The sequence below is a fragment of the Elaeis guineensis genome, chromosome 7 (genome assembly GCF_000442705.2).
Source record: "Elaeis guineensis isolate ETL-2024a chromosome 7, EG11, whole genome shotgun sequence".
NCBI lineage: Eukaryota > Viridiplantae > Streptophyta > Magnoliopsida > Arecales > Arecaceae > Elaeis > Elaeis guineensis.
The window spans coordinates 93421509-93447858 of record NC_025999.2 but is presented as its reverse complement, the minus strand read 5'-3'; the positions used below and the strand labels follow the sequence as shown (position 1 = coordinate 93447858).

The 26350-nt window shown below is 40.0% G+C and overlaps 1 protein-coding gene across 5 annotated transcripts; it reads right to left on the bottom strand.

Moving 5' to 3' along the window:
• Nucleotides 1-9650: 9650 nt before the first annotated feature.
• Nucleotides 9651-25952, bottom strand: LOC105032177 (putative disease resistance protein RGA3). 5 transcript variants are annotated; one of them, XM_010906549.4, is made up of 5 exons: nucleotides 25396-25951; nucleotides 25009-25313; nucleotides 10345-12570; nucleotides 10164-10225; nucleotides 9651-9968 (listed from the first exon to the last, which is right to left on the bottom strand). In XM_010906549.4, the coding sequence occupies exons 2-3, from the start codon at nucleotides 25306-25308 to the stop codon at nucleotides 10345-10347; spliced, it is 2526 nt and encodes an 841-aa protein (XP_010904851.1). In that variant the 5' UTR covers nucleotides 25309-25313; nucleotides 25396-25951; the 3' UTR covers nucleotides 9651-9968; nucleotides 10164-10225. The 5 variants fall into 5 exon arrangements, with proteins under 5 accessions (XP_010904851.1, XP_073116319.1, XP_073116320.1 ...); XM_073260218.1 differs by having other exon boundaries at nucleotides 25009-25709; nucleotides 25787-25951; XM_073260219.1 differs by having other exon boundaries at nucleotides 25009-25706; nucleotides 25787-25951.
• Nucleotides 25953-26350: the final 398 nt, after the last annotated feature.

The window sequence follows — 26350 nt, the reverse complement described above, 5'->3', positions numbered from 1 at the left end:
GGCAGGATGGTTTGCATATTAGGATTTCTAGCTATTAGAGATAAATCTGCTCTGATACCATGAAAAGATTATTGCTGCATCAAAAGGCATTGCTTTCATTGAGTGTGTGTATATATATATATACACAGATTATTACAAAAGATATGGATGAGATATGGTCATTACAAAATGCCTATTATAGAAGATATGGGTGATATATAGTTATTACAACAAATATGGGTGATGTGGGTGAGATATGGTTAGATATGGCTATAAAATTAGGAAGAAAATCAGTGGATATATACAGAATCAGGTAAATACAAATATTAAGTAACTAAAAATGCTGGAGAGATGTATGTATGTGTATTTTTTTCTTCCTTCGTATGGTTTGTTTGTAAATTTATTTATATATTTCAATTTTAAATGCAGAATCAGTATTTAAATTATTCAAATTATTTAATTAATAAGAGCTTCACAGACTCATTAATTAATTTGATGACTAGAACAAACTAAAATTTAAAAGGAAATATAACCAATTAACGATAAAGTTAATCACAGCTCCGCAGCACAAGCTCCCATTTATGACGTGCCAATGCAAAGGAAATTTGAGAATTTGTTTTGCATTTTATTTTTGATGTTAACAATTATATTACCATAGATTCGTTCTCGAATCTTTTTCCTAATGAAGATCTTGTCGATATTATTGGTTGAAGTTTATAGAAGTCAAAGGGATCCTTTAGTGCTCATAATTTATTTTTTTAAATGTATTTTCTTTTTTTGGGTACAGGTAGGCGGTCACATCATTTTAGTGCAAAAGCAACCTAAATGATCAAGATACAAAAGATCCTATAGGCCTGGCGTGCAAACATCTCCTGGCCTCCAAACCTAATCCTCCGAGTACTCCACCACAAAGACAGCAATCCAGTCAGCTACGCTATTTACCTCTCGATAGACGTACCAGATAGACGATGCAGTAGAAAGATGAAGGGAAGTCCAAATATCATGGATCAGTGGATAAGCCTCCTACTGCTCCGAGCCACCCTAGATCCAAGCGATGATAGTAGCAGAATCGCCCTTGATGTAGATCTTCTCTGCACAAAGCTCCCGTACCGTAAGATGATGTTAATCCAAGCAGCATGGAGCTTCACTCTCAGGACTGATGGCTTATAGAGATGAAAACTACCAGCCACAAGCAGCCAAGCATCAAGGTCGCGGATGACGAATTCAGCTCTGCCTCTACTCTTTCTAACACTACCATCAAAATTCACTTTGACACACACCGAGGGGGGCTCCCAGTAGATAAATAAGGTTCGTCGAGGTGCTACAGGAACAGCGTAGGAGTCTCAGTGGTCAGGAGTATTAAGAGAACTAGTGGCAGCATCAAATCAAAGGTACTCCACAGTGAGGCACTAGGCTCTCTCAAGCACCCTGCATGTAGAAACCACCTCATTCTTAAAAATAAGGTAGTTTCTAGAGATCCAGTCTGATAAGCTATATAAATCATCGGACCATCGAAGGAATGCCCCCCCTCAGACATACTCTGACGAATCATGCGCAGAAAGAACTCCATCCACGGGTCACTTCTCACCTCTCAGTGGTAGATACTAGCCATCTCGAAACCAGCCTCGCCCACAGGCAGTGCAGGATGGCGTGCTTGGTCGACTCCTCCTCGAGTCCGCACATCGGACAAGAAGTCGGAATGTCCATGCCCCTCCTACTGAGAAGAGAGCACGTTGGAAGGCGATCATAGGCAAGCTTCCAAAGGAAGAGCCTCACCTTAAGATGGGTAGCCACTCTCCAAATCCAAGCCATCTCAATCCTCCTGACAGCCATCGGTCTGCACATCTGGGTCAGATCATGCAAGGAGATCCTCGGAGAGCAAGACCGACCCTAGAACCTCACGTCACCATAGGGATGCATCAGGATCGGAGTGGCAAGAATCCGGTCAGCAAGCGAACCATCGAATAGGCTGTGGATCTCCTGTACTTGCTAGCTCATGTCGTCCTCAATCATCAAGTCACAGACCCGCCCTTGAGCAATCACCTCACTGCTAACAAAGGTTGGCCAACGGACAAGGGGCAGTCTCAAGATCCAAGCATCAAGAGTCAAGTCGATCGAGCGACCATTCTCAATCAACCAACTGACCTCATCCATCATATTAGGCTCCCTAGTACAGATATCCTTCCATATGAAGGAGCACCCACGAGCTGCATGGATTATGGACCCCTGACTCCACTCTCCATATCGGGCCCTCATCACCCTACTCCACAGGCAATCCAGTTGTATAAGAATCTAGCAGTATGTCTGATGATTAAGGCCTCCCTCCTGACCAAAAAGGACTAGATCCCAAGTCCTCCATCACTCATAGGCTGGCAAATCACCTCCCAGACCAGAAGGTAAATCCCATGACGATTGTGACCAGAACCCCAGAGAAAGTCTCGAAACTGCTGCTCCAGTGCTCTGAGGTAGGAGATCAGCACAATCATATTTGCCAGTAGATAGATAGGGAGAGAACTTAGTACTGGCCTCACAAGAGTCGTTCCGTCCATCGGAGAGAGGGTAGTGGCTTGCCATCCCTCGAGGCGCTCCTAGATCCGTTGCTCCAAGGGTTTGCACTCGGCTCTCTGGAGGTGCCTCCTCACAATCGAAATGCCAAGATAGGTCAGCATCCCAGTTAGCTCCTAGATCCCAAGCCTCGTTCGAATCGCTTGCTTCACTGGGATCCTTGTTCGGGGTCTAAAGATGATCGAAGACTTCTGGAGGTTCACCATCGGGCCAGATGCTCGACAGTATGCCTTGATAATGGATGCAAAACACTCCGTATTTCAAGCCGAAATTTGACTGATAAGGAGGTAGTCATCTATGAAAAGGAGATGCGAGAGTGGTTGGGCACCAGGGGCAAACCAGTAGGGATCTAGCATCTGCCCCCCAACGGCAGCCCTCAAAGCACAGGACAAAAAATTAGCACACAAAATAAATAAATAGGAGGATAGAGGGCAACCTTGGTGAAGACCCATAGAAGAGTGGAAGAACTCCATCGGGGTGTCATTGATCAGGATAGCAAAGCTCGAAAACTCCACACAGTCCATGATCCAACCCATCCACTGCTCCCAGAAGCTTAGCTCCTGAAGAGTTTGTCGGAGGAAGGATCAGCTCATTCGATCGTACGTCTACTCCATATCCAATTTGATCACCATTAGGCTACCACGATTAGGGGCATGCTCTAGGTCATGCTAAACTCCTATGCTAGCAGAATATTGTTGGTAATGGACCGACCACTGATAAAGGCACCTTGCTCCGGACTGATCAGGCGAGGCATGATCGGCTTCAACCAGTCGATCAAGATCCTAGCATACATCTTGTACAAAGTGGTGTAGAGACTAATTGGTCTATAGTGGCTTGGAAGAGACACATCAAGCCGCTTTGGGATAAGAGTGATTAGAGTCTTCTTCCACTCTGTTGGAATATCTCTGCACTCAAAAATCAGTTGAATCGCCTCCACCACCTCCTCATGAACAAGCGACCAGTACCTGCAAAAGAAAAGAGGAAAAAAACTATGTGGCCCTGGGGCTTTGTTCTCCTTAAGGGATCAAAGAGCCCCCCTCACTTCCTCGACCGACATCGGATGAGTCAGGACAGAATTCTCCTACTCGGAGATGTAGGTCACTGGCTATGCCCCCTGGATGGGGTAGTCCTCCCCCAAAGGTGCCAACCAACGATCCCTAAAAAAATAGAGAAGCTGCCCACGAATTCCCTCACAGTCATCCATAGCCCTACCATCACAATCTTGTAGCTATCTGATGTGCTTGGTGGACCTCTGGATTATAGTAGACTGGTGAAAGAATCTGATATTCTTGTCGTCCTCTCGAATCCACTGAACCCTAGACTTTTGCCTCCAGGACATCTCATACTATCTTAACAAAGAGTGACGCTCCGAGAGCTTGCCCCAAAGCTCCTGCAAAGCTGTCTCCTGAAGACCCCCTCTCGATCCTTCATTAGCTGCAACTCCATGATGTTCTCCTCTACTTGCTCCACCCGTCTGAAAATATCACCCATCTTACAATGGTTCCACCAAAGGAGCCTACGTTTAGCCAGCTCCAACCTCTGAGTCATCCTATACGTTGCATCCCCATGCACTGGCATCCTCCACACCTTCCGAATGAGGTCCTATGACTATAGATAGAAAGTCCAGAACTTCTCATACTGGAACAAGACCTTAGGAAGATCAAAACCATCCATGATGATGAGAACCGGATAGTGGTCTGAGGCAATCCTCGGCAAGTGCTGAACTCGATACTCGAAAAATACTGGGTCCACCCTGAAGAAGCAAGTGCTCGATCTATCCTCTCTTAGACCCGAGCAGCTCTCAGACGATTGTTACATTAGGTGAATTGAGGTGCCGTATAGCCCAGATCGATTAGACTAGTCTCACTAATGAAGTTCTGAAACTCACGAGACTCTATGTTGTCCCCTGCCAACCTACCACCTCTCTTCTTATGAGGGTCCACAATACACTTGAAATCACCAATGACGAGGGATGGCAAACCTTACAGCATCAGCTTAAAAATCTTGGCTCAAAGCATCCTTCGCTCCTTATAGTCGGTGCTCGCATAAATGCCAGAAAGGAGCCAAGGTTCGCCAGTCTACTCCGAGGTAACTAGAGCCACCTACTGCTCACATCTGTGAAAAGCATCCACCCAGATCGAGTCACGTTGCCACATCACCAAGATACCTCTGGATAAGCCCCTAGACTCCACCATGTAGGAACTTCAAGTCCTCAAAATCTGCTGTCTAGCCCAAGCAATACTCACCCTGGACAGTCGAGTCTCACTCAAGACATAAATATCAAGACTATACTACTGGATCAACTGATCGAAGGTCGATCGGAATGAAGGCTTCCCCTCCCTTTCAGAATTCCAAACTAGTAGTCTCATGGAGAAGGCACGACTGGAGGGGGGCCTGCACTAGACCCCTCCCCATCCTGTGCACCTCCCCCAGCCCCATCCTCCATCAGATCGAGTGGCTCTACGCTCACTTCCATCTCCTACATGGCTTGTCTCAATCTGGCTACAGCATGTTTATGGGAGGAGGTTGTACCGCCACCCAGCTGCCTCGACTTTCCACCTGCAAGATCCTCCTGGGTATCATCCACTAGGCTGAGCTCCATCGTCTGCACTGAATCCCTATGCAAACGAGATCCTCTCGGGCTCCCCTGCCTATCTCCGAATTCACCGCACTCACACCCTCATGGACTTTGGTAGAGAAAAGGAAGACCCCAGACTTCCCAAGGCCAACAGCCTCCTCCCTAGATGGCATAGAAGAAGCATGGGCCTTCCCTTCAGCCCTGGTTTTATTTGAAGACCCATTCTTAGGGCCATCTAAACCTAATGCCTTCTCATTGGGCTTCAAAGTCGCCCGGCCCACATCAAACTCAAGGGGCCGGGCTCGCTTGGGCTGGGATGAGCCCGCCACCCACGGCCTAACCATCAGGCCCGACGCCCGCTCCATTCAGCCCACCACGCCATGGCCCAGAGCCCCCTTGTCCCGCGGACCGAAGGGGTTCACGCCCGTCTCCAACGCCTCCCCCACGCCCCCGTCGTCCAGCTTCGCAGGTGATCGCCGCCGGGCGATTTTGTTCGGCTGTCTCCAGCCGTCAGCATCAGCGGCTGGCTCCACTGCTCCCGCCGAGCTGGGTCGACACGAGTCGGATTGGGGAGAAGACTCACCGGTCTTCTTCCTCCCTCCGACCGTCGACCCAACCACCGCCTCGCACCGCTGGACAGCCAGCAACCATGGTCCCAGGTGTGGACCATCCGCTCCCAGCCTCCCCTCCGATTCCTCTGCCCAGACCACGTTCGCCGGGTTCAGGCCGGCCGCCGCACCCCCTGGACGCCCTCCGGCCCGACACCCCTCCTCTGGTTGGTGGAAGAGACCGCACCGCAGGCAGACCACCTCCAAGTTTTCAAACACGAACCGTTGCCAGAAGGGCCCGTCCGGCCCTTTCACAAGCACCCCCGGCGTCAACAGTCGGGAAAGCTCGATCTTCACCTCCACCCGGGCAAAACCCAATCTTCTCATCTCCGACGTACAGTCGTCGACGGAGCAAAGAACACCGGCGAGGCGCACAATGTCCCAGATCGCCGCTTCCTCCCAGAACTCCGCCGGTAACCGTAGCAGCCGGATCCACACCAACGCAGTGCTGATCGCACTGTCAGCCGAAAAGAATCCCGGTCGCCACGGTTCCGTCTCCAACGGTTGCCCTGCCTCATTCCATGGGCGTCGGAGGATCAAATCACGGTCCTCAGCAACACCGAACCGGAAAAGGAGGAACCCCTATCAAGGCCGTACGCCGCCACAGTTCCCTTGATTCCGGTACGAAGCTGGAACTCTTGGGCCAACATCTCCGGTGACACCCACCTTCCCAAGCTCCACGCGACCACTGCCGTAGCCGCCCAGAACTCCAATCTCTCCCTGAGGCCCTCCACCGGGACCTCAACAACCTCCGGGAACCGCCGCGATAGGTCGTTCACCTCCGTCGACGTCGGCTCCGGCGAGATCCAGATGGTGCGACCCTGCATCTCTCTCCTCCGGCTCGATTCTGGCCGTTCCCCACCCTTCGAGGCCTTCGGAGGCTTCCACGAGCTGGTCGCCATAAGCTCCAGCACTGACGAGGACGGCAGCCCACCGGATCTCCGGCAATCACGCCAAGAAGGGACACAGCACTACTCCCAAAGCACCACACAGACAGAAGCCGTAACGGACCAAAATTCAAAAATGATCACTTTAAATGTATTTTCAAACTGGGCATAATTCTCTTTTTCTGGATCCTTTCCATTTCCATGTGCAATCGAAATTCAATTCTAAGTCTCTTAGAAAAATGCTAAGGGCTTATTTGGTGTCAAGGAATAGAAATGAGGGCTAAAAATAGGAGAATAAGTACAGATAAGAGTAAAAAATGACAATTACTCATTTCTATTACCATGAAAAGAGAAATAGGAATGAGATTGTAATATATTTTTATCACCATGGGGAGGAGTGAGAATAAAATTACGGGAATGAAAATAGAAATGCTACGATTTCATCCATAATTTAAGAGTTATATTTTAATTACTCATTTGTTTGTTATTGTTTATACTTGTTTTGTCATTACGATTCTCCATTTCGATTATCCATTCTTTATTTTTCATTCCTATTCTCTCACACCAAACGAGCCCTGAGAGATTTACCAAGCTAGTTGTAAGTACAAATACTCAAAAAATTGGTGCTATTTGATCTACTAATTTGTACCCATTTTTTTTTGTATCGCATAATATGACATGTTATTATCAATCCACTGAAAATTCATATTGCTCTTCACACACAAATTTACAAGTGAAAGTGAGAATTATAATTAATAGTAATCTATCATGTTAGTGATACTTTTGTTGGTAGAAAAATATCTAGCTTGATAACATTTTTCTATTCATAGAACTGAAACCAGATCGGATATCGATATATCCATATACATATTTATTTTATTTGATAAATATAAATATGAATATTAGTTGGATACAAAAATTTATATCCATATTTGTTTTAGATGAATACGGATATAAATCTGATACGAATAATATAGATTTAAATATGGATATAAATCAGATAATTAAATTTTATGATCATAAAATCGAAGATGTTACTAAATGGATGATAAATCAAGTTTATATAATATTAATATGGTTATATATATTTTTTAAAAATTAATAAATATTATACAAAATTAAATAGAATTATAAGGAGAATCGGATGTTTGGATACGGATTGGATACTTGTCTATCCATATCCATATATTTTTTTTTTATGAATATTTATGAGAATATGGATATAGTTGCATATTCAAATTTTTATCCATATTCGGATAGATTCGAACATAAAATCGAATCCGATTATCTATACTACTTCCATCCCTACCCACTCGTAACCATAGAATACCATACGGAATATGCTACCTGCGAAAGCTTGGCGATGGATACTCCATTGACTATATACTATCCTAGTTTGGGTGTGCAGCTGTAGAACCTTTCCTCAAACAAAGGTCCACGTAAGTCGGTAGAGCCAGAAGTAGAGAAACGAAATACAACTCAGGTTTTGCGTCGGACCATCTCCCTTAACATCAAAGAGTCAACTACGTTACGCATCCAAAAGAAGTCAACAAATTACAGTTATGCAAAGATGTCAGCATTCAGATATTGGGAAAACCTTATTTTAGAGAAACAATATTTTAAGAATTGCTCAGTCTCCTGGAACTCAAAGAGCTAATTCTGTTTACGAGTACAAATCCTTTTCTTTAAGGGCCTTTTAGGCTGCGTAAGATATTCAAAGAGTGTTTGATTGGAGAGAGTTGGGTGGAGGTCTGAAATTAGAATCGGAATGGATAACTTTCATTCCAACTGTTTGATTGAAAAGAATCAAATTTCGATTTCAGAGTAGAATAGAAATAACTCAATCTATATAGAACTCAATCCCTACTCTCTTCTCTGAATTTAAATTTTTATTCCAATTTCAATTCCAATTCCAGTCATGAACCAAACAATTCGAAAGATTTGGCGATTCCGATTCTGATTCCAAGCTCTTTCGATTCTCATTCCTATTCTGATTTCGGTTACGAACCTAACACCCCCTTATATCTACTGGTTGGTTTGCCGCATAGACATTATGTATTGGATTTGAGCTAAGGGGGTAAAAGATTGGGTTGCCAAATTGGCTCTGATATTATTTTAAGAAACTTATATATTGAACCCAAAAGTCTGAATTATTGGGTGATGATTCTCATAAACATTATATATTAAGCCTAAACTCTTTATCTTATCATTGTGGGATTTATATTCTTAACAGTTCAAATCGTAGAATCGCAAATAATATTGAAATTAGAAGTAGAACCATGTGAAATGTAATGAAAATGAAATGGCGTCTACACGTTAACGTGAAATCAAAATTTAATTCATAATATCAAAATAAAAATTAATTAATTAAATAGAAATGAGAATGAGTAATTCTCTCACTTAAAAAATGAGTTTCCCCATTAAACAGAAAATGAAAAGAGATTCCAAAATTAAATTTTAGGGGAAAAAAAACCACGGAAACTTAAGGTGGAATCATTAGGTGCTTGAACTTCTTGTCAAGAGTTACTGAATTCAAGTTGTTCTCCTGCAGTAGAGTGGGGTAAGACCTAGCCCCAATAACTTGGTATGAACTGACTCTTATACTGTCTCTGTGTGGGAATAATCACACAATTTTGGTAGTAGATACAATAATCTCTCCTTTTACACTTTTTTCTAATACAAAAGAATGGCCATAAGAAATGAAATGGGCAATTCTCATTTAAATTCCCACATAATTTTTTACTTCAACTGAACAAATGAATCCATTAAAAAAAAGGAGAACAAGTGAATGTGTGCATGCATCCAGACCACCTTATCGAAAAATGGAGAACAAATGAATCATATATAAGTTCTTGACTTATCAAAATCCTTAGACAAATCAATTTTTTTTTATTACTAAAAATTATTGTTCATGCAACCATCATAAACAGCGTTTACATTAAAAGGTCAACCACTCACAATTTCAGACCACCTTTTTTTGTCCACAATTCCTTGGACAAGTCAATCCAATTTATTAATGATTCTACACTTCCATCCACATAAAAGGATTTGACTGATTTTACTGCCAATTAAGCAGTGGTAAACAAAATAGTGACGTTTATTTAAAATACAGAAATTATAAACTTGAGGTAATGTCTTATGCTCTGTTTGCTTAAGAAAGTATGTGAGCCAAGCATTAAATTACAATCACATACACCAAACATTCTTCAAATTTATTAGTACAAACCAGAATATGACTGTCACATTTGCAATACAGGGCACCAACGAAGTAAGAACTGTGAGAATCCGAACTTTAACCAAATTGAGAATTTCAGTGGGTGCGAACATCAGCTGAAACCCCATATATAAAAGCTGCCATTGTCAAAAAACAAAATAACATATGGGTAAAAATTTAAAAGGAAATTTTAGCTAATTCAATCTGTTATTCTAACACTTGGAAAAATAATGTTTCCCAGACAATAAAAGAGTCTAATGTAGTGATGTAAAATTCCTCCAAGTATTACTAAATAGGATAGAATAATATATGTAAAGCATTTACCATATTACCATGCATTCTTCGCCTCTGGGTTAGTGTTATTCTGAAACTCAAAACAACTGTGTCCTGCTAACTTGAGTAGGGAATATCGCACATAACATTTGAACAACAGAAAATCAAACGTTAGAAGAATAATGTCGCCCTCCACAAATTTTCTAGAATAGAGAGAGAACAAAATTAGATAATCCGTACCTAAACATCCGTTGATCTAATGTCAACACTATCAATGTTAACATTAGGGATATGAGCAATCTTGGGCCAATCTTCACCGGTCTCTAGTTTGCATCTTTCATCCAGAAGAGGACAACCTAAAATCCAAAGTTGTTCAAGTGACTTAAAATTCTTCAGGTACTCTGGCAATTCGGTGAGGCCAGGACAGAATTCAACCCTCAGGTACTCCAAAGTATCAGCAGATTTTCCAAGAAGCCATTGTGGTAATTCCACCATTTCCGTTACAAACGATATCACCAGTTTTCTAAGGCTAAATTGACTAGAATTTTGATCATCTTGCCCTCCCACCCTTGCCAGATTAAGACTTTCACAACCACTAATAAGAAGGATCTCTAATGCAGTAAGTTGTTTAATACATGGTGGCAAAGAGACCAAGCTTTGACATGTACAAATATAGAGTGTCCGAAGGTTTGTCAGGGCCTGCATATCTTCAAATAAGTGTTCTACATTTTCACATGAATAGATCCATAGAACCCGAAGTGACTTCAAGCACCCTATTTCACCTTTTGGCAAGCTTTTTTGCCTTGTGGTTATGCATAGAAATCTGAGGCTCACCATGTATCTTAGATTTCTGGGTAACTTTTCAATTTCGTCACATCCAGCAAGTATTAGAGTTTGCAGATTCTGTAATTTGTAAATAGAACTGGGGAGTTTTCTGATCTTATGATTCCATGATAAATCAAGATATCTCAAATGCTTGAAGTTGCCAATTCCTTTGGGCAGTTGATCAAATTGGGACCTGGACAAATTCAATACTCGCAAGTACTGAAATCTTGACAAACATGTTTCAATGACTGACTTGCAACTAGGTCCCTCCTTGGCACTTTGAAAGCAAACAGTCCGAACCCTGTCCAAATCTTGTAAGATCGTAGGAAGATCCTGGGGAAGTGAGTCGGGATCAGGAAATGACAAATGCCGGACGTTTTTGGCAATTTTTTGTCTATTGGCAGTTACAACTGAGCACTCGTCTTTTGACACTGATAATGCAAGTTCGTGCATTACATCATGCATTCTGAATCGAACTACTCCATAATGATCTCTGAAGTCTTGCACGAAAAATCCATGTCCTAGCTTCTCCAAATAACGGAAGCCAACATCTTCCAACTCTTGTCTTTCATTCATGGGTACTATCAGCCCAAGCGCCATCCAAAACTGGACCACCTCAAAATCATTGAACTCGTAATCTTTTGGAAAAATGGAACAATAAGCAAAGCATCTTTTCAAGGGAGAAGGCAATTGTTCATAACTCACTCTTAAAGCAGGTAGAATACCACTTTCAGTTTCCTTTTCTTCAATTTCCCATATCCCGCTGTCTTTTATAACATTCCAATCCCTTTCCCTAGTATTTAAAAAGAGTTGGCCTGCTAGAGTCATCACAGCTAATGGAACACCTCCACACTTTCTGACAATGTCATCTCCAATTTTTACCAAGTTTGGATATTGTCTCTCTTGTCCTTCCATGAATGCATACCTAACAAACAATGATAAACACTCGTCATGACGAAGACCCAACAAGTTGTATGTGGGCGTGGTGCACATGATTGAAGCAACTAGATGACTGCGTGTGGTCACCATGATCATACTTCCACTGGCACCCACCATTAACAAATCTTTCAGTTCCTCCCATTTCTTGCGGTCCTCGTTCCATACGTCATCTAAGACAAGCAAAATTTTCTTATCTTTTATCGCATCTCGCAAGCCTATTTGAAGTTGGTCCATTGTAAAGTTGCCATAGTCTTGACCATCACCGGTTGCAGTTTTAACTGTATTTTCCATCAATTTTCTTTCACCAAAATCTTTTGAAACGTAGACCCACATTTTCAACTCAAAATGCCTGATTATCCTTTCATCATTATAAACCAATTTAGCAAGTGTTGTCTTCCCCAAACCTCCAATTCCAACTATAGGAATGACATTAATATTTCTGTCAGTATTGGGGTGCAGTAGAAGTTCAATAATCTTTTCCTTATCTTCATCTCTTCCAATGATATTAGAAGCTCGTACAAAGGAGTGCTTCTCCTTCTCTTCTTGGAAGAGAGGCCTATAATTGTTAACAGGACCCTCAACGAGTTGAAAATCAATCTTCTTACGCACAATCCCATCTAATCTTTCATTTAGTTTCTTTAGTTTGTGACTCATATTGGTGCGGAATATAAGTGGATTAGAACGCGAACAAAATCGATGTACCTGAAAATCAATACATATCATTTGTTTTATATAGTTTCAACACAGAATATATATATATATATATATATATATATATATATATATATATATATATATATATATATATATATATATATATATATATATATATATATATAACACAATTAATGAGTAAATTATGCTTTCTACTGACAATAAATCAACAAAACTAATCAAAAAAAAAAAGATGACTAGTCCTCGATGATTTATGATTTTGGATTTTTGAGAATGCATGGGTTATTTTGGTGATGATCATAACAAGGAAAGATGGGCTATGTTATTCCTATTGTGAAAAACTGTGAGTCACTTGAACAATGGTGCATGAACTATAAATAGATGCTTTGAGCCTTTGACCAAATTAGTGTGGAAGTTGGAGCACATAAAGATAAGAGAAAAAATTGTTTCCTTTTCCCTTATATTCGAAAAGAAAAAAAGATAAGAGGAAAAAGTAATTGCTCTTACCCAAAAAACAAAAAAAAGAAACAAAAGATAACTGGGAAGAGGGGAGAGATGGGGAGACTTGGAGGTACCTAAACAAATATTTTTTGGCATGACTAAAGTCTAGTTATAACTAAAATACGAAAAAAAAAATATTCAGTTATAACTGGGAGCAAACAGCAAATAATGAACATTGCATGAGAACATTTCCTATGATTTTTTTTTTTTTAAAAAAAGATAGCAAAATATAGATTCAATTAACACATGCAAATAGGGATCAATATAAAACAAAGATTAAGAGGGTGTTTAGTCACAGAGAATTGAGCCTATTTTCCAGAAAATATCTCTACAGAGAATGAAAATTGGAGATTGTTCAACTTGAGTAATTTTCTAAATCAAAAAGTGGAGAACAGGATTCTCCATTTCTCCAAGTTTATAAAGGAATTGGAGAACGGCTAAAAGAGGTTTTCTAGATTTTCTAAATTTTCGTGGATAACCTGCAACCCAAAAATTTTTAAAATGTGAAAGAGTAAAAAATATATATTTCAAAAAATAAAATTTTATTTTCACTATTATTTTTTAATTTTTTTATTCTAAATTAAATTATATTTTTTAGTTCAAAATTATAAAAGTATGAATTAATCATAATAAATGCTTAACGAATATTAAAATCAATATTGTAGACTTTGTTTCAGCTAATTTAAAGAAAATTTAGGATCGGATTATGATTAACTTGTGTGTTGACCCAAATTCAAAAATTTAAAAAAATAAATAAAATAAATAAAAAATAAAATTTTACTTACTTTAAAATTATAATAAATTACACATTAATTATAATTGATATTTAAAGAATGACTAAAAAATTATAGTGTAGACTTTATTTATGCTTATTTAGAATGTCACTTTATTTTAAACAATCTAATTAGGTGAGATAATCTAAAAAATTAGTAAGAATTTAAAAATTAATGATACAAATGATAATTAATATGTAAATATTCTAAAAAATGAATAAAGTTTCGAACCTCAAATGTCTCATTGATCCGATGATCTAAAACTGAAATTATCTTAAATACAATTTGGCCTAACCCGAATATGCCCAAACCCAACCCAATTGCCATCTCTAATATTTGAATATTGTTGTGGCCAATCCCTTGTTGCATCCGTCGTCGGAAAAGAGCACCTACAAAAAAAATCCTCGCTGATCGAAATTATGTCCGACGGAGATCCTCTGATGCTTAAGTCAGTAGAGAGTGATGAACAGTAGATGAGAATTTTGAAATGACAGAATCTCGGTACAGAATTATCTTACCAATACGGTTTAATTACATTCTTTTTATAGATGATTCAGGTGTAACCGTCGAGCACGTAGTCTCACTTTTATGGCATTAAATTATCGGACCATAATCATGAAGTTAATAAGATGTTTATGCCCACTAATGACTGTGACACGTAGTCGATAATCATTTATAACGGTTAGATATGTAGGTTTCACATATTCCGGCCTTATATGATCATGGAAAGATAAACCGACTATATGTCAGCAATAGTAATAGGTCGATAGTCGTGGAGATCCAAATGAGTATCGGACGGTGATTCTGATATGCCGATGGTCATCAGTCAAATATTAACTGAGTCGTCGTAGTTGTCCGTTGTTGGTTGATAATAGCCGACTGTCGGTTGGTCAACTGATTGTAAGTCGAAGTATTGTATTCATAAGGCCAATGTGGAGTCGGAGTCGGAGGTTGGTTAAATTGTCCCAATAGTTGCCTCCCACTTTCAAGTCCAAGGTGGCTTGACATATATATTGTCACGTGGTCAGTCATGTGGGACAAAGGGAGTTGTCATATCACGTACTGCTTCGAGCCCCAATTCGACTGTTGGCCTTTATGATTTTTGAAATACGAGAGATCTCCAACTATTTTGTTGTATCGATAGCTGCGAAATCATCATTAGGCTATTGTTTCGATAAGATAATTTGGCACCTAGGACATCCAGATGATTTGATTCTAACTAGTAGATCTTGGCCACGTATCCAAATATCATTGGCTCTAAGCTGTTCATGCGAATAATGGTGAGGTGGCACGATCTGGGAACATGTGCGTCAAACTGTCCGACCAATAGTCGGTCTTGATATCACCACGTGTCGATATCTGAGGAGATCCAGATTTGATCGATTTCATCCGGATCGTTGAAGGGTCCTATATATATGAAGTCACTTTCAGCCAGATTTTTACTTTGCATTTGTCACCATCCTCTACAACGGAAGGTTCTGCCGGTTGTCCCAGTACTAGGAGTTCTCGGGTTTTATTTCTTGCACTATTTTTGATTTCAGATTGAGTTCCCTTATCTTCCTCTTTGGTTTTTCTTCCCCTTATGGTTTTCTTTCTCTCTTTTTAGTTCTTCATTTTTCATGGCTAAAAAAGCTTCTTCTTCTCAGGATAGTTGGTCAGGGAATTCGATCGACGAATCTCCATCGGATCCAAAAATAGAAGCTTCTTCCTTATCCGAACCCAATATTGAACGACTTTGAGAACAGTACCATATCTCGGAGCAGTATTAGCTTTCCACTCCTAATTCGGACGGTCGAGTAAATTTTTCTCCTCCGGATCAGGTCGCAATTTATGTCGAGGACCTTCGGATCGATTTTTGATTCTCGATTTCGGAGTTCGTCTGAAATCCTCTTGATTATTATGGCCTCTATCCTGCTCAGCTGGCCTCGAGTTTTATCCGACTGATCATCAGCTTTGCTCTGCTGTGTCAGCTTATACCGACTGTTCCGCATCCTTCTTTTTTTTGATCTTTCTTGGTCCTTCGTCCTCATCCGAAGGTCAAGGATTGGTGGTTCTTCAACCTGAGGAAAGGCCTTTCTTTTATCACCAATCTTCCATCGTCCATTCATAGATGAAAAAATCAATTTTTCTTTATTTCTTCTTCTCCCTGAGACTTTCCTTCGTACTGGAGTGATCCAAGGACTGGCCCTAACGAGAACAGTCGGATGGTGACCGATGATTGGAAAGATTTTTTCTGACTGAAGGACATGACAGTTCCACTGTAGTGAAAGCTGATGATCGAATAAGCTCTCTACGATACCGAACATAGTTCGGTCACTTCTTTAAGTATAACATAGTCGATTACTTTATCTTTCTTGTCTATTTTTGAACTTAATACTGATCTCTTTATTTTGATTGTAGCTATGCAGCCAAGAGCATGAGTGTTGGCTGCTGATTTCCACATGCACGTTGCTAAGAAGAAAGCAGCAACTGAAGCTGGATCCTTCCGACCATCGAAGAAGGGTCGGGTCAATACTCCACTGGCGAGGGATTCTGACATTCCGTCGGAAATAATTTTCGAACCAGTCTTGACATTGTCGGCCCCGACAACGCTTCCTGAGATACCGTCTGCTGAAGATGGGACGGTGGGAGAGGACAGAGCTGCAACAGTACCATCGACAGCTCCATCAATAAAAGTTCGAATCGAAGTGGGAGTCGCGATCGAACCTGAGCAATCTGCGGCTGCACCGGCCATTCCTCTAGCGGAACATTCTCGGGCACAATCGAGCTCCGACTTCCCAGTGTTCTCTAGTGCTGGACTGCCGACCGAAGATTAGGGGAAGGCACCAGTGACTTCAACCGATGATAGATCATCTGTAGGCCTTTGAACTCTTTTCAACGTTCGGATCTCTGAGGGTGAGTCAGTCTTGGCCAATCTGACATTGGCCAGGTGGCTCATCGAAGCTGCTCTTCTTCCGACTGATCGGGAGAATAGGAAGAATCAGACTATCGCTAAAATATTTTCTTCCTTTTACCTGATGATACTCGAGGTAAGTTTTCTGACATTTCTTTTTTTTTTTATCTGGCTTGACTTGATTTATCTTCTGCTTTCAGTGGGCACATGATATACACGATCTTGAGAGCGACTATTGAAAGATTGCTGACTTTCATCGATCATGGATGGATAAGGTGGTGGCCATCACTGTCGAAAAGAATATTATCATCGAACAACTCCAGGCAGCAACTGAACGGAAGAAGGAACTTCTAGAGCAGATCTCCCAAATGACGACTGACCTACAGTCTTTCGAGGCTGAACTTGAATTGGCTTGCCAAAATATCTCATCCCTCAAGTCTTGGATCAGGAGCAAGAAGCACTCCATCCATCGATTTCGACGAGAGAGGGATGGATGCATTGATAAACTTGAAGCCGAATGTGGAAGGCATCGGGTCACCCTAAAAAGACTGGCACTAGCCGATGCTGAGTCAGCCTCCGTGCGAGCTGAGGCAGAGTCGACGAGGGAAGCCTTGAGTTTGGCCATTGAGAACTTCAAGAATTCTGAAGAATTCAAGAAAGAAATTCTCGAAGGTGGATATGCTTCCTACTACGTCGAGTATGAGGACGACCGAGATGCGATCGAAAAACTGTATCTAGATCTGGACTTAAGCAGCATCATTCGTCTTGGCTCGGGAGATGAAGCTGCTGAAGAAGGGGCTGCACTGACTGAAGATGATGTACCGACTGCACCAGAAGCTATTCCAGTCACCGATTCTGTGCTGGAGTAAGGAGATGAAGACAACGACTGGTGATCGATGTAGCATTTTCATTTTTTTTTTGTAATTGAAAGAATTTTGTAATCAAACTTTAGTCCAAATTTTGTAACTTCCTTTTCAATGAATGAAAGAATTTTTTCAAGTGCAAACTCTTTCTTTCTATGTACTTGCAATATCGTAGAATCGTAGTTTGACTACCGAATATCGATCAACGAATTGAACATTCAGTAATAATTGTAGAATTGTTCGTTAGTTGAATATCAATTAACATACTTTATCTTTTAAGTATTAGGATAAATAGTGGTAAGTCAAATATCCTTCGACCAACCGTAGTCAAGTCAGTATGTCTAGTTATTTGATAAACGGTGGCAAACCGAATATGTTTCGACTGACCGCAGTCAAGTTGGTATAGTTCCAATTCGATCTGGATCGTATTGACATAGTATTCTGCTTAGTTAAAACTAAGTCAGCATAAATAGTCGTTCGACTAGAGTCGGCTTTTACAGTGAAAAATTGAGATATAGTCGGTACCGAGATACAGTCGGTATATCGACTTTTTATAGTGAAAATTGAGATATAGTCGATGTATCAGTTTTTATAGTGAAAAATCAAAATATAGTCAATAAAAATTGATCGTCCATTATCGGTCTAATATCACTTTGGAGTTGGTCGAAACTTTTGTGATTCTAAAATTTAATGTTTCATTATGAGCATTGTACATATGAATAACTTTATTGATAATACATCTTTAAATCGTCAGCATTTCACATTCGAGGAATAGCTGTTTCCTCAAGAGTCTCCAGTCGATATGCATCCGATCTAAGTGTCTCAATTATTCTATAGGATCCTTCTCAATTTGGAGATAATTTCTCCTGATCCAAAGGCTTTGAGACTTCTGCCTTTCTTAGGATTAGGTCTCCTGGATGGAAGACTTTCGGCTTAACTTTTATATTATAATATCAGACTACTCTTTACCGATATGCTGCCATCTGAACTTGAGCTTGTTGTCGAACTTCTGAAAGTAGGTCTAGATCAGCTCTTCGATATTTTAAATTGCTCGGCTCATTGTATTGTTCCACCCTTGCTGATAGTAATCCGATCTCAAGTGAGATCATCGATTCTGTTCCATAAGTTAGATTGAATGGCAATTTTCTCATTAGTATACGAAGAGTTGTTCGGTATGCCTATAGGATCGGATATAGTTCTTCCACCCAGAGACCTTTAGCTTCATTCAGTCTGATTTTGAGTCCATGCAAGATTGTTCGGTTTGTCACTTTCACTTCACCGTTGGATTGTAGATGGCCGACTGATGTGAGTTTATGCGTAATATAAAATTTTGTATAGAACTATTTGAAGTTCTGATAGTTGAATTATCGACCATTATTAGTGATGATGGTGTGTAATAGATCGAATCTGCATATGATTAATTTTTGAATGAAATCTTCAATCTTACTTTCAGTGATTTATGTCAGAGGTTCAGTTTCCACCCATTTGATGAGGTAATCATTGGCGACCACTATGAACTTCTTTTGACCAGATACCGGAGGGAAAGGTCCAAGTATGTCAATTTTTCATTATGCGAAGGGTCATGGTGCAATAATTGATGTTAACTGACTGGCCGGCTGGTATTGTATATTTACATATTTCTGACATAGTTCACACCTTCGGACAAGTTTAGCTATATCTTTCTTCATGGTGGGCTAATAATATTCTTATCATAAGATTTTATAAGCTAGAGATTTGCCCCCCAAAGTGATTTCCACAAATCTCTTCGTGAACTTCTCTGAATGCATAGTCGGCATTTGTTGATCCCAAACACTTCAGTAAGGGAAGAGAGAACGATCTCTTATAGAGCTGGTCATTCATTAGAATATATTATGAGACCGTCTATTTAAGTCATTTGACTTCTGAAGAATCTATTGGTAGAGTTCCATCAGTCAAGTATTGGATGATTGGGTCCATCCAACTTGGCTCATCATTGATTTGTAGCACTTTTTCGACTTTATCGATACTCGACTGTTCAAGGCATTCGATGAATGTTTGATCAGGCGAGTTAAATGAAGTGGTTGTGAGTCGAGAAAATACATCGGTTCGAGCATTTTCTATCCTTGAGATGTGAAAGATTTTAAAATATTTTAAGGTTGATATTAGATCTTTTACCTTCTGAAGATACTTCATCATGATGGGGTCTTAGGCTTCAAACTCACCTTTAACCTGTCCGATAATCAATTATGAGTCGGTGAAGATCTTCAAGTTGTCGATGTCAAGCTCTTTGATAATCTTCAAGCCGGTTAGGAGAGCTTCATACTTGACTTGGTTATTTGAAGCTTGAAAATTGAGTCAAAGGGCATACTCGATTACCATCCCTTCAAAATTGATGAGGATGAGACCAGCTCCACTGCCCTATGTATTAGATGCTCCATCAATATGTAGCACCCATACCGATATTAATTCGGGCTTGAGAGTTATAGCTTACTTTATTTTATCGTTCGATTCATTCTCAAAATTATTATCAGGTATAGTACACTCGACGATGAAGTCGGCTAATATTTATGCCTTCATCGATGGACGTGGGCGATATTGGATGTCAAACTCACTGAGTTTTATTGCCTATTTTATCATTCGATCTGAAGTATCAGGTTAGTGTAAAATTGCCTTCAACGGCTGATCTGTCAGGACGACAATGGGATGTGCTTAGAAGTATAAGCGAAGTTGCTGCGATGATATGATTCGAGCATAGACCATCTTCTCCGTCTTTGAATATCTTATTTCGGTATTATGAAGCACCTTGTTGGTGTAGTAGATAGGCTGTTGAATTCAATTTTCATCCTCTTAGACGAGTACCAAACTAACTGCTTTAGTTGAAGTCGCCAAATAGAAATACAAAATTTTTTTGACCTTTGGTTTTGTGAGTAATGGTGGAGATGCCAGATATTGTTTTAGAGCTTCGAAGGACTGTCGGTACTTATCTGACCATGTGAAGTCTTTTGCTTGTCTCAAGATTTTGAAGAAAGATAAGCATCTTTCTGCCGACCTTGAGATAAATCGACTGAATGCAGTGATCATTCCATTAAGCTGTTATATCTTTTTCTTTGAGCTTGGATACTTTATATTGATGATGGTCTTTATTTTCTCGAGATTGACTTTGATTCTTTATTGTGATATAAGAAATTGAAAAAATTTTTCGAAAGTTATCCCAAATGCATACTTAGTCGATTTAACTTCATTTGATGTCGTCGAAGTGTGCTGAAGACTTCTTTCAGATTTCGAACATGATCAGTAGTTTAAAATTTTTTTACTAGCATATCATCTACATAAACTTTCATATTTTGTCTAATTTGTATCTTGAATATTTTGTTGACTAATCGTTGATAAGTTACTCTGGTATTTTTTAAATCAAACGGTATTACTTTATAACAGTAGACGCCTTTGTCGGTTACGAAGGCTGTGTGCTCCTCATTTTCAGGTGCCATCCGAATCTGATTGTAGCCTACAAAGGCATCCATGAACCTTAAGAGTCGGTGTCTTGAAGTTGCATCAACTAGTTGGTCGATCTTCGGCAAAAAAAAACTGTCGTTCGAATAGACTTCATTTAGGTTTGTATAGTCTATGTAGATTCTCTATTTTTCATTGACTTTTCTCACCATTACTATATTGACGAGCCAATCGGGATAATTTGCTTCTCTAATAAAATTAACTACGGGGAGCTTGTCGACTTCTTCGTCGATGACCTTCTACTTTTGGGAGCAAAAGACTTTTTCTTTTGTCTCACCGGCTTAATCTTTGGATCAATGTTTAGTCGATGGATTATTACCTCTGGAGGAATGCCTGGCATGTCAGTAGCCGACCAAACAAAAATATCAGTATTTGCTCTTAGTAGATTTATTAGTGGTTGCTGCTCTGGATCAGGCAACTGCGATCCAATTTGGACCGTCCTTTCTGGATCCTATTCTTTTAGTGGGATGGAAACTAATTGCTCAGCTAGTTCATCCTTTTCTTCATTTTCTCTTTGATCCAATTTATCGACGGATAAAGAGTTTTCAGGTTAATTATTCTGTATGAAAATCAGAAAGCAGCGTCGAACAAGTTGTTAATCTCTACGTAATTTTTTAACTCCATTTTTTATTAAAAATCGGACTAGCAGATGATATATTGAGGTTATTGCTCTCAAGGCATTAAGTTTAAGTTGTCCGAGTATGACATTATAAGTCGAAGGAACTCAGACAACCGTGAATGTTAAGAGAATAGTACTCTGTCATGGATCTGTTCCGATAGTTAGTGAGAGAGTAATTTTTTCTTTCACGGTAACTGCATCTCCAGTGAAATCGATTAATGATGTTGAGACTCTCCTGAGTCGATCAGTCGATAGTCACGTTTGGAAGAAAATCGAGTAAAATAGAATATCTGTTGAGCTTCCATTATACACTAATTTTTTTTTTACATCATAGTTTGCTATCGTTGTCAAGACAACGATAGCATCATCATGGAGAGTTTGTATTCTTCGAACATCATCTTTCAAAAAAGTAATTACATTGTCGAGTCGTCATTTTTTCATCGACTCTTCTTCGGAAGTTACCCCCTATTTCTTCTATCGCCCGGAGATCATGTTGATTACTCCCATCGTTGGTCGATTATTGATTATCTCCTCAACTTACGGCTGAGGTTGTTGGTCGGTGGAAGGTTGAGTCGGGCGATCACGTCGAAACTTTTTGAGGTAGTCTCATCGAATCAGGATCTCTATCTCATTCCTGAGCTAGATACACTGCTCGGTATCGTGACCGTTATCACGATGGAACAGACAGTACTCTTCCTATCATGGCTCCTCGATGGTGCTTTCATTGATGGGGAGTGTTGTAAATACTTCTCTCCTTCGATCTTCATCAAAATTTATACATAGAGAGCAGGAAGAAGAGTATAGGAGTCATACCTGCTATAGCTATTCAGCTTTGGACTCCGTCGTCAAGATGAAGCTCGCTTATTGATAATTGGCCGACTTGATTCGACCAGAGTTTCACTCTTTTTCTATTTCTTCTTCTAATCTTTTCTATCTGTCTGGTGTTGGTTAGAAGCAGCTTCATCCGCGTGAATGTACTTATATGTATGCTCTAAAAGTTCAGCATAGGTCCGAAGGAGAGTCTTGTCTAAAAAGTAGGTGAATCTTGATCCCCTTAGATCCCTCTTCAAGGTCGATATGGCCATATCTTCATTGAGATCCCTGACCTCAAGTGTGGCCGCATTAAATCGAGTCATAAAATCCCTCAACGTCTCTGTCACACCTTGCTTGATAGAGAAGAGACTATCTGATGTCCGTGATGGGCTTCGCTAGTGCTGAAGTGGGTCATGAAAGATTGTTCGAGCTGTTCAAAGGAGTTAATGCTCTCCGACTGAAGTCCAAAATATCAGGCTCGAATAGTCTTCCGAATGGTTGTCGAAAAACTGATGCATAAGGGGGTGTCGGTTGCCCCTTGGATTATCATAAGAGACTTATAGCTCTTCAAATGGTCGATCGGATTGGTGGAACCATCGTATGGCTCCATCTGTGGCATCTTGAACTGAGATAGAATCGGTTTATCTAAGATACACTGAGAGAGAGGCTGGGCAGTGTGAAAATCGTAATCGTTGAAGGACTTCCGATCTTCCACCTAAAGTCGGACAAGTCAGTGGTCGATCTCTTTGAACTTGCATTTATAGTCGTTAAGCCGTCGTTGCTGAGAAACTCCAAGGATCGAACTCCCTGAAGAGCTTGAAGATGGAGAAGCAGAAGGTGTCTGTGGCCTTTTCCCCTTCTTGATACTATGTGCACGAGAAGGAGAGGGAGAATGCCATGAATGATGAATGGCACAATGGAAGTGTCAAGAACGTGACTGTCCATCTCGATGAGAGTGTCGAGACGGTCGCTGCTCTAAAGAAGAGGGTGAATGCCGTGGTGGATGGCGATTGTGCCTAGATGGCACTGTTTGAGCTACCGGCTCCTCCGTCAGCAGCTGTTGCTGCTGCTGAGTTTGCTGCTGTTGGAGGCTTTGAACCACCTCCGTTGATACCTTCATTTGCTGCATAAGTGCAATAATTTATACATCTGTAGTAACTACAGGATGTGAAGAACTGGACTCTGCCACTCGAGGTAGGGGAGGAACATCTTTCTGACGGAAAGACTGCCTCGCTGATCCTGTTAAGTGTTGGGCTCTGATTTTTGGCATGATTGATTGTATTCCTCCCCTTACCTGATGCGTCAATTTGTTGCAGCCAATCCCCTATTGCGTCCGTTGTCGGAAAAGAGCACCTGCAAAAGAAGTCCTCGCTAACCAGAATTATGTCCAACGGGGATCCTCCGATGCTTAAGTCAGTAGGGAGTGATGAACAGCAGATGAGAATTTTGAAATGGCAGAATCTCGGCCCAGAATTGTCTTACCAATACTGTTCAATTACCTCCCTTTTATAGATGATTCAAGTATAACCGTCGTGCATGTGGTCTCATTTTTTATGGCACTAAATTATCGGATGATAATCGTGGAGTTAATGAGCTGTTTATGCCCACTAATGATCGTGATATGTAGTCGATAACCATTTATAACGGTTAGATGTATAGGTTTCGTACATTCTGACCTTATGTGATCGTGGGAAGATAAGCCGACTTTATGTCGGTAATAGTAGTAGGTCGGTAGTCGTAGAGATCCGAATGAGCATCGAATGGTGACTTTGATATACTGATGGTCATCAGTCAAATATTAACTGAGTCGTTATGGTTGTCCATTGTTGGTTGATAAATAGCCGACTGTCGGTCGGTCCACTGATTGTAAGTTGGAGTATTGTGTTCATAAGGCCGATGTAAAGTCGGAGTTGGAGGTCGGTTAAATTGTCCCAACAAATATAATTTTTAATTTTTGGAGTTTATATATAGAAAACAAGTCTACTTTGAACACATTCTTTAATTTTCTAACTTGGAAAATAGTATTATGTTTTTACAGTTTGAACGTTTTCTCCGGTTCTCCAACAGAAAATAAAAATTAGAAAGAGAGAACAAAACTGGAGATAGAGAATGAAAAATATTCTTTGTAACTAACTAACCTCTAAGTTTTGCAACTTCTAGGCATTTTTATAAAACCCAAAAAAAAAAAAAAAAGGAAACGAGAAACAAGAGGATGACCAAAAGATGAAAAGAGGAATTTAGTGTTCCTACAATTCTTCCTGATCAGATTTGTCCCAACATTTCCGCATAATTACATCTAGAAAAAAAATTCCAAAAATTAACTTAACTTACGCAAATAGGAATCAAATCATGTCAACAATTGTTATATAAAAATTGAAGTCAAAGAAGTTAAGATTTCAATTGGAACTATTGAGGAAAGGAAAGAAGCAGAGAGGACAAAGCAAGGAGCTGGCAAATAGGCTCAACTATTACTTGCCATATTTGGCTACAAAATGAAACGTAGTTGAGAGTTACCTTTCTCAAGATGTCACCACGGCTAACTACTTGCCTCCTCAAGTCTTCAACCTCGAAGTCATTTAGAATATCTTCTGCATCATAAAAGACATTCTTGAGTAGCTCCAGCCAGACCCTTAGTCCTTGTGTCGTTGACTGTTTCTTCTCGGCGTCCATGAGCACAGCTTTAACAAGGGTTATGCTGTCCTTGAGCTTGTCTAGCTCCTTTTCCATACCCCGTGCCGATGAAATCTCATCGTAAACCAAGCCTCCCAACTTCTTCAACACTTTTTCAGCTATGGTAAAGGCAAATTCAATCATCGTTTCTTTTTTGGAAAAGAGTTAATTATTTCTTTGCCAATTGGTCGTGGTGGAGAACAGAAATGGTGATTGTGAGAAGGTCTGTACCATATTTGTAACTTGGGTCTTGGTGGCTTTTGGATTCGTTTTCACCTTCCGTTGCGTTGGAGTCAACTGCTCTTTTTCCCCACGGACTATTCTATGCTTTGCATTGAAGTCAAGTCAGGCGCTCCAAATCAAGTGGGAGATTTGGAGTGGCAGCAACTTTGCAGCCAAAGAAAATCCTTTCTAACAAAAATCCCCAAAACCCCATAATCTCATGCTTCTACCAAGATTAAGCTCCCGCCACAACTCTTACAAATCCCCGATGTTGAGAAGAAAACCCTCGAACCAAAGAAAACCCCTCCGGTTTCGGTGCTCTCCTTCCCCACAGAAAAAATAAATGAAATGAAAAGAAAAGGATGTGAAAAGAAGAAAAAAATCTGGAAAAGGGTCTTACCTTTTTTTTTATTTTTTTATTTTTCATCTTCCCCTTGTTTTCGCTGATTTTTCGATGTTCTCCCCAACTTTCTTCTTTTTTTTTTCTGTCCTCAGGAGGAGCATTGATTGATCTTTAAATTGAAATACTGATGCGTTTATTTGTGTAGATATTTTGTCAACGTGGAGTCACACGCTGATAGAATTGAAAGCTTCAACTTTATTGATATTTTATAATATATTTATACATGTATAATTTAGTGAGCAAGCAAGTTTGATGAGCAAACAAATTTAAATAAGAAATATAAATTTAAAGATTTGTTTGATAAATTTCTGAAGAGAAAAAACTGTTTACTTTTAAAAAAATATTTATTTTAAAAAAATAAAATATTTAATTAAATTTATTTTAAAAAATAAACTACTTCTGAACAGTAACAGAAGTAGTTTTTCTGCTGCAGAAAAAAATAGAAAATAAAAAATTATTTTTGGATCAAAAATAAAAATAAAAAATTAATTTTTTTAAAATAAAAATATTATCTTTCAATATTATTGTTTTGATCATTTGCTTTTCTTTCAATCAAAGATT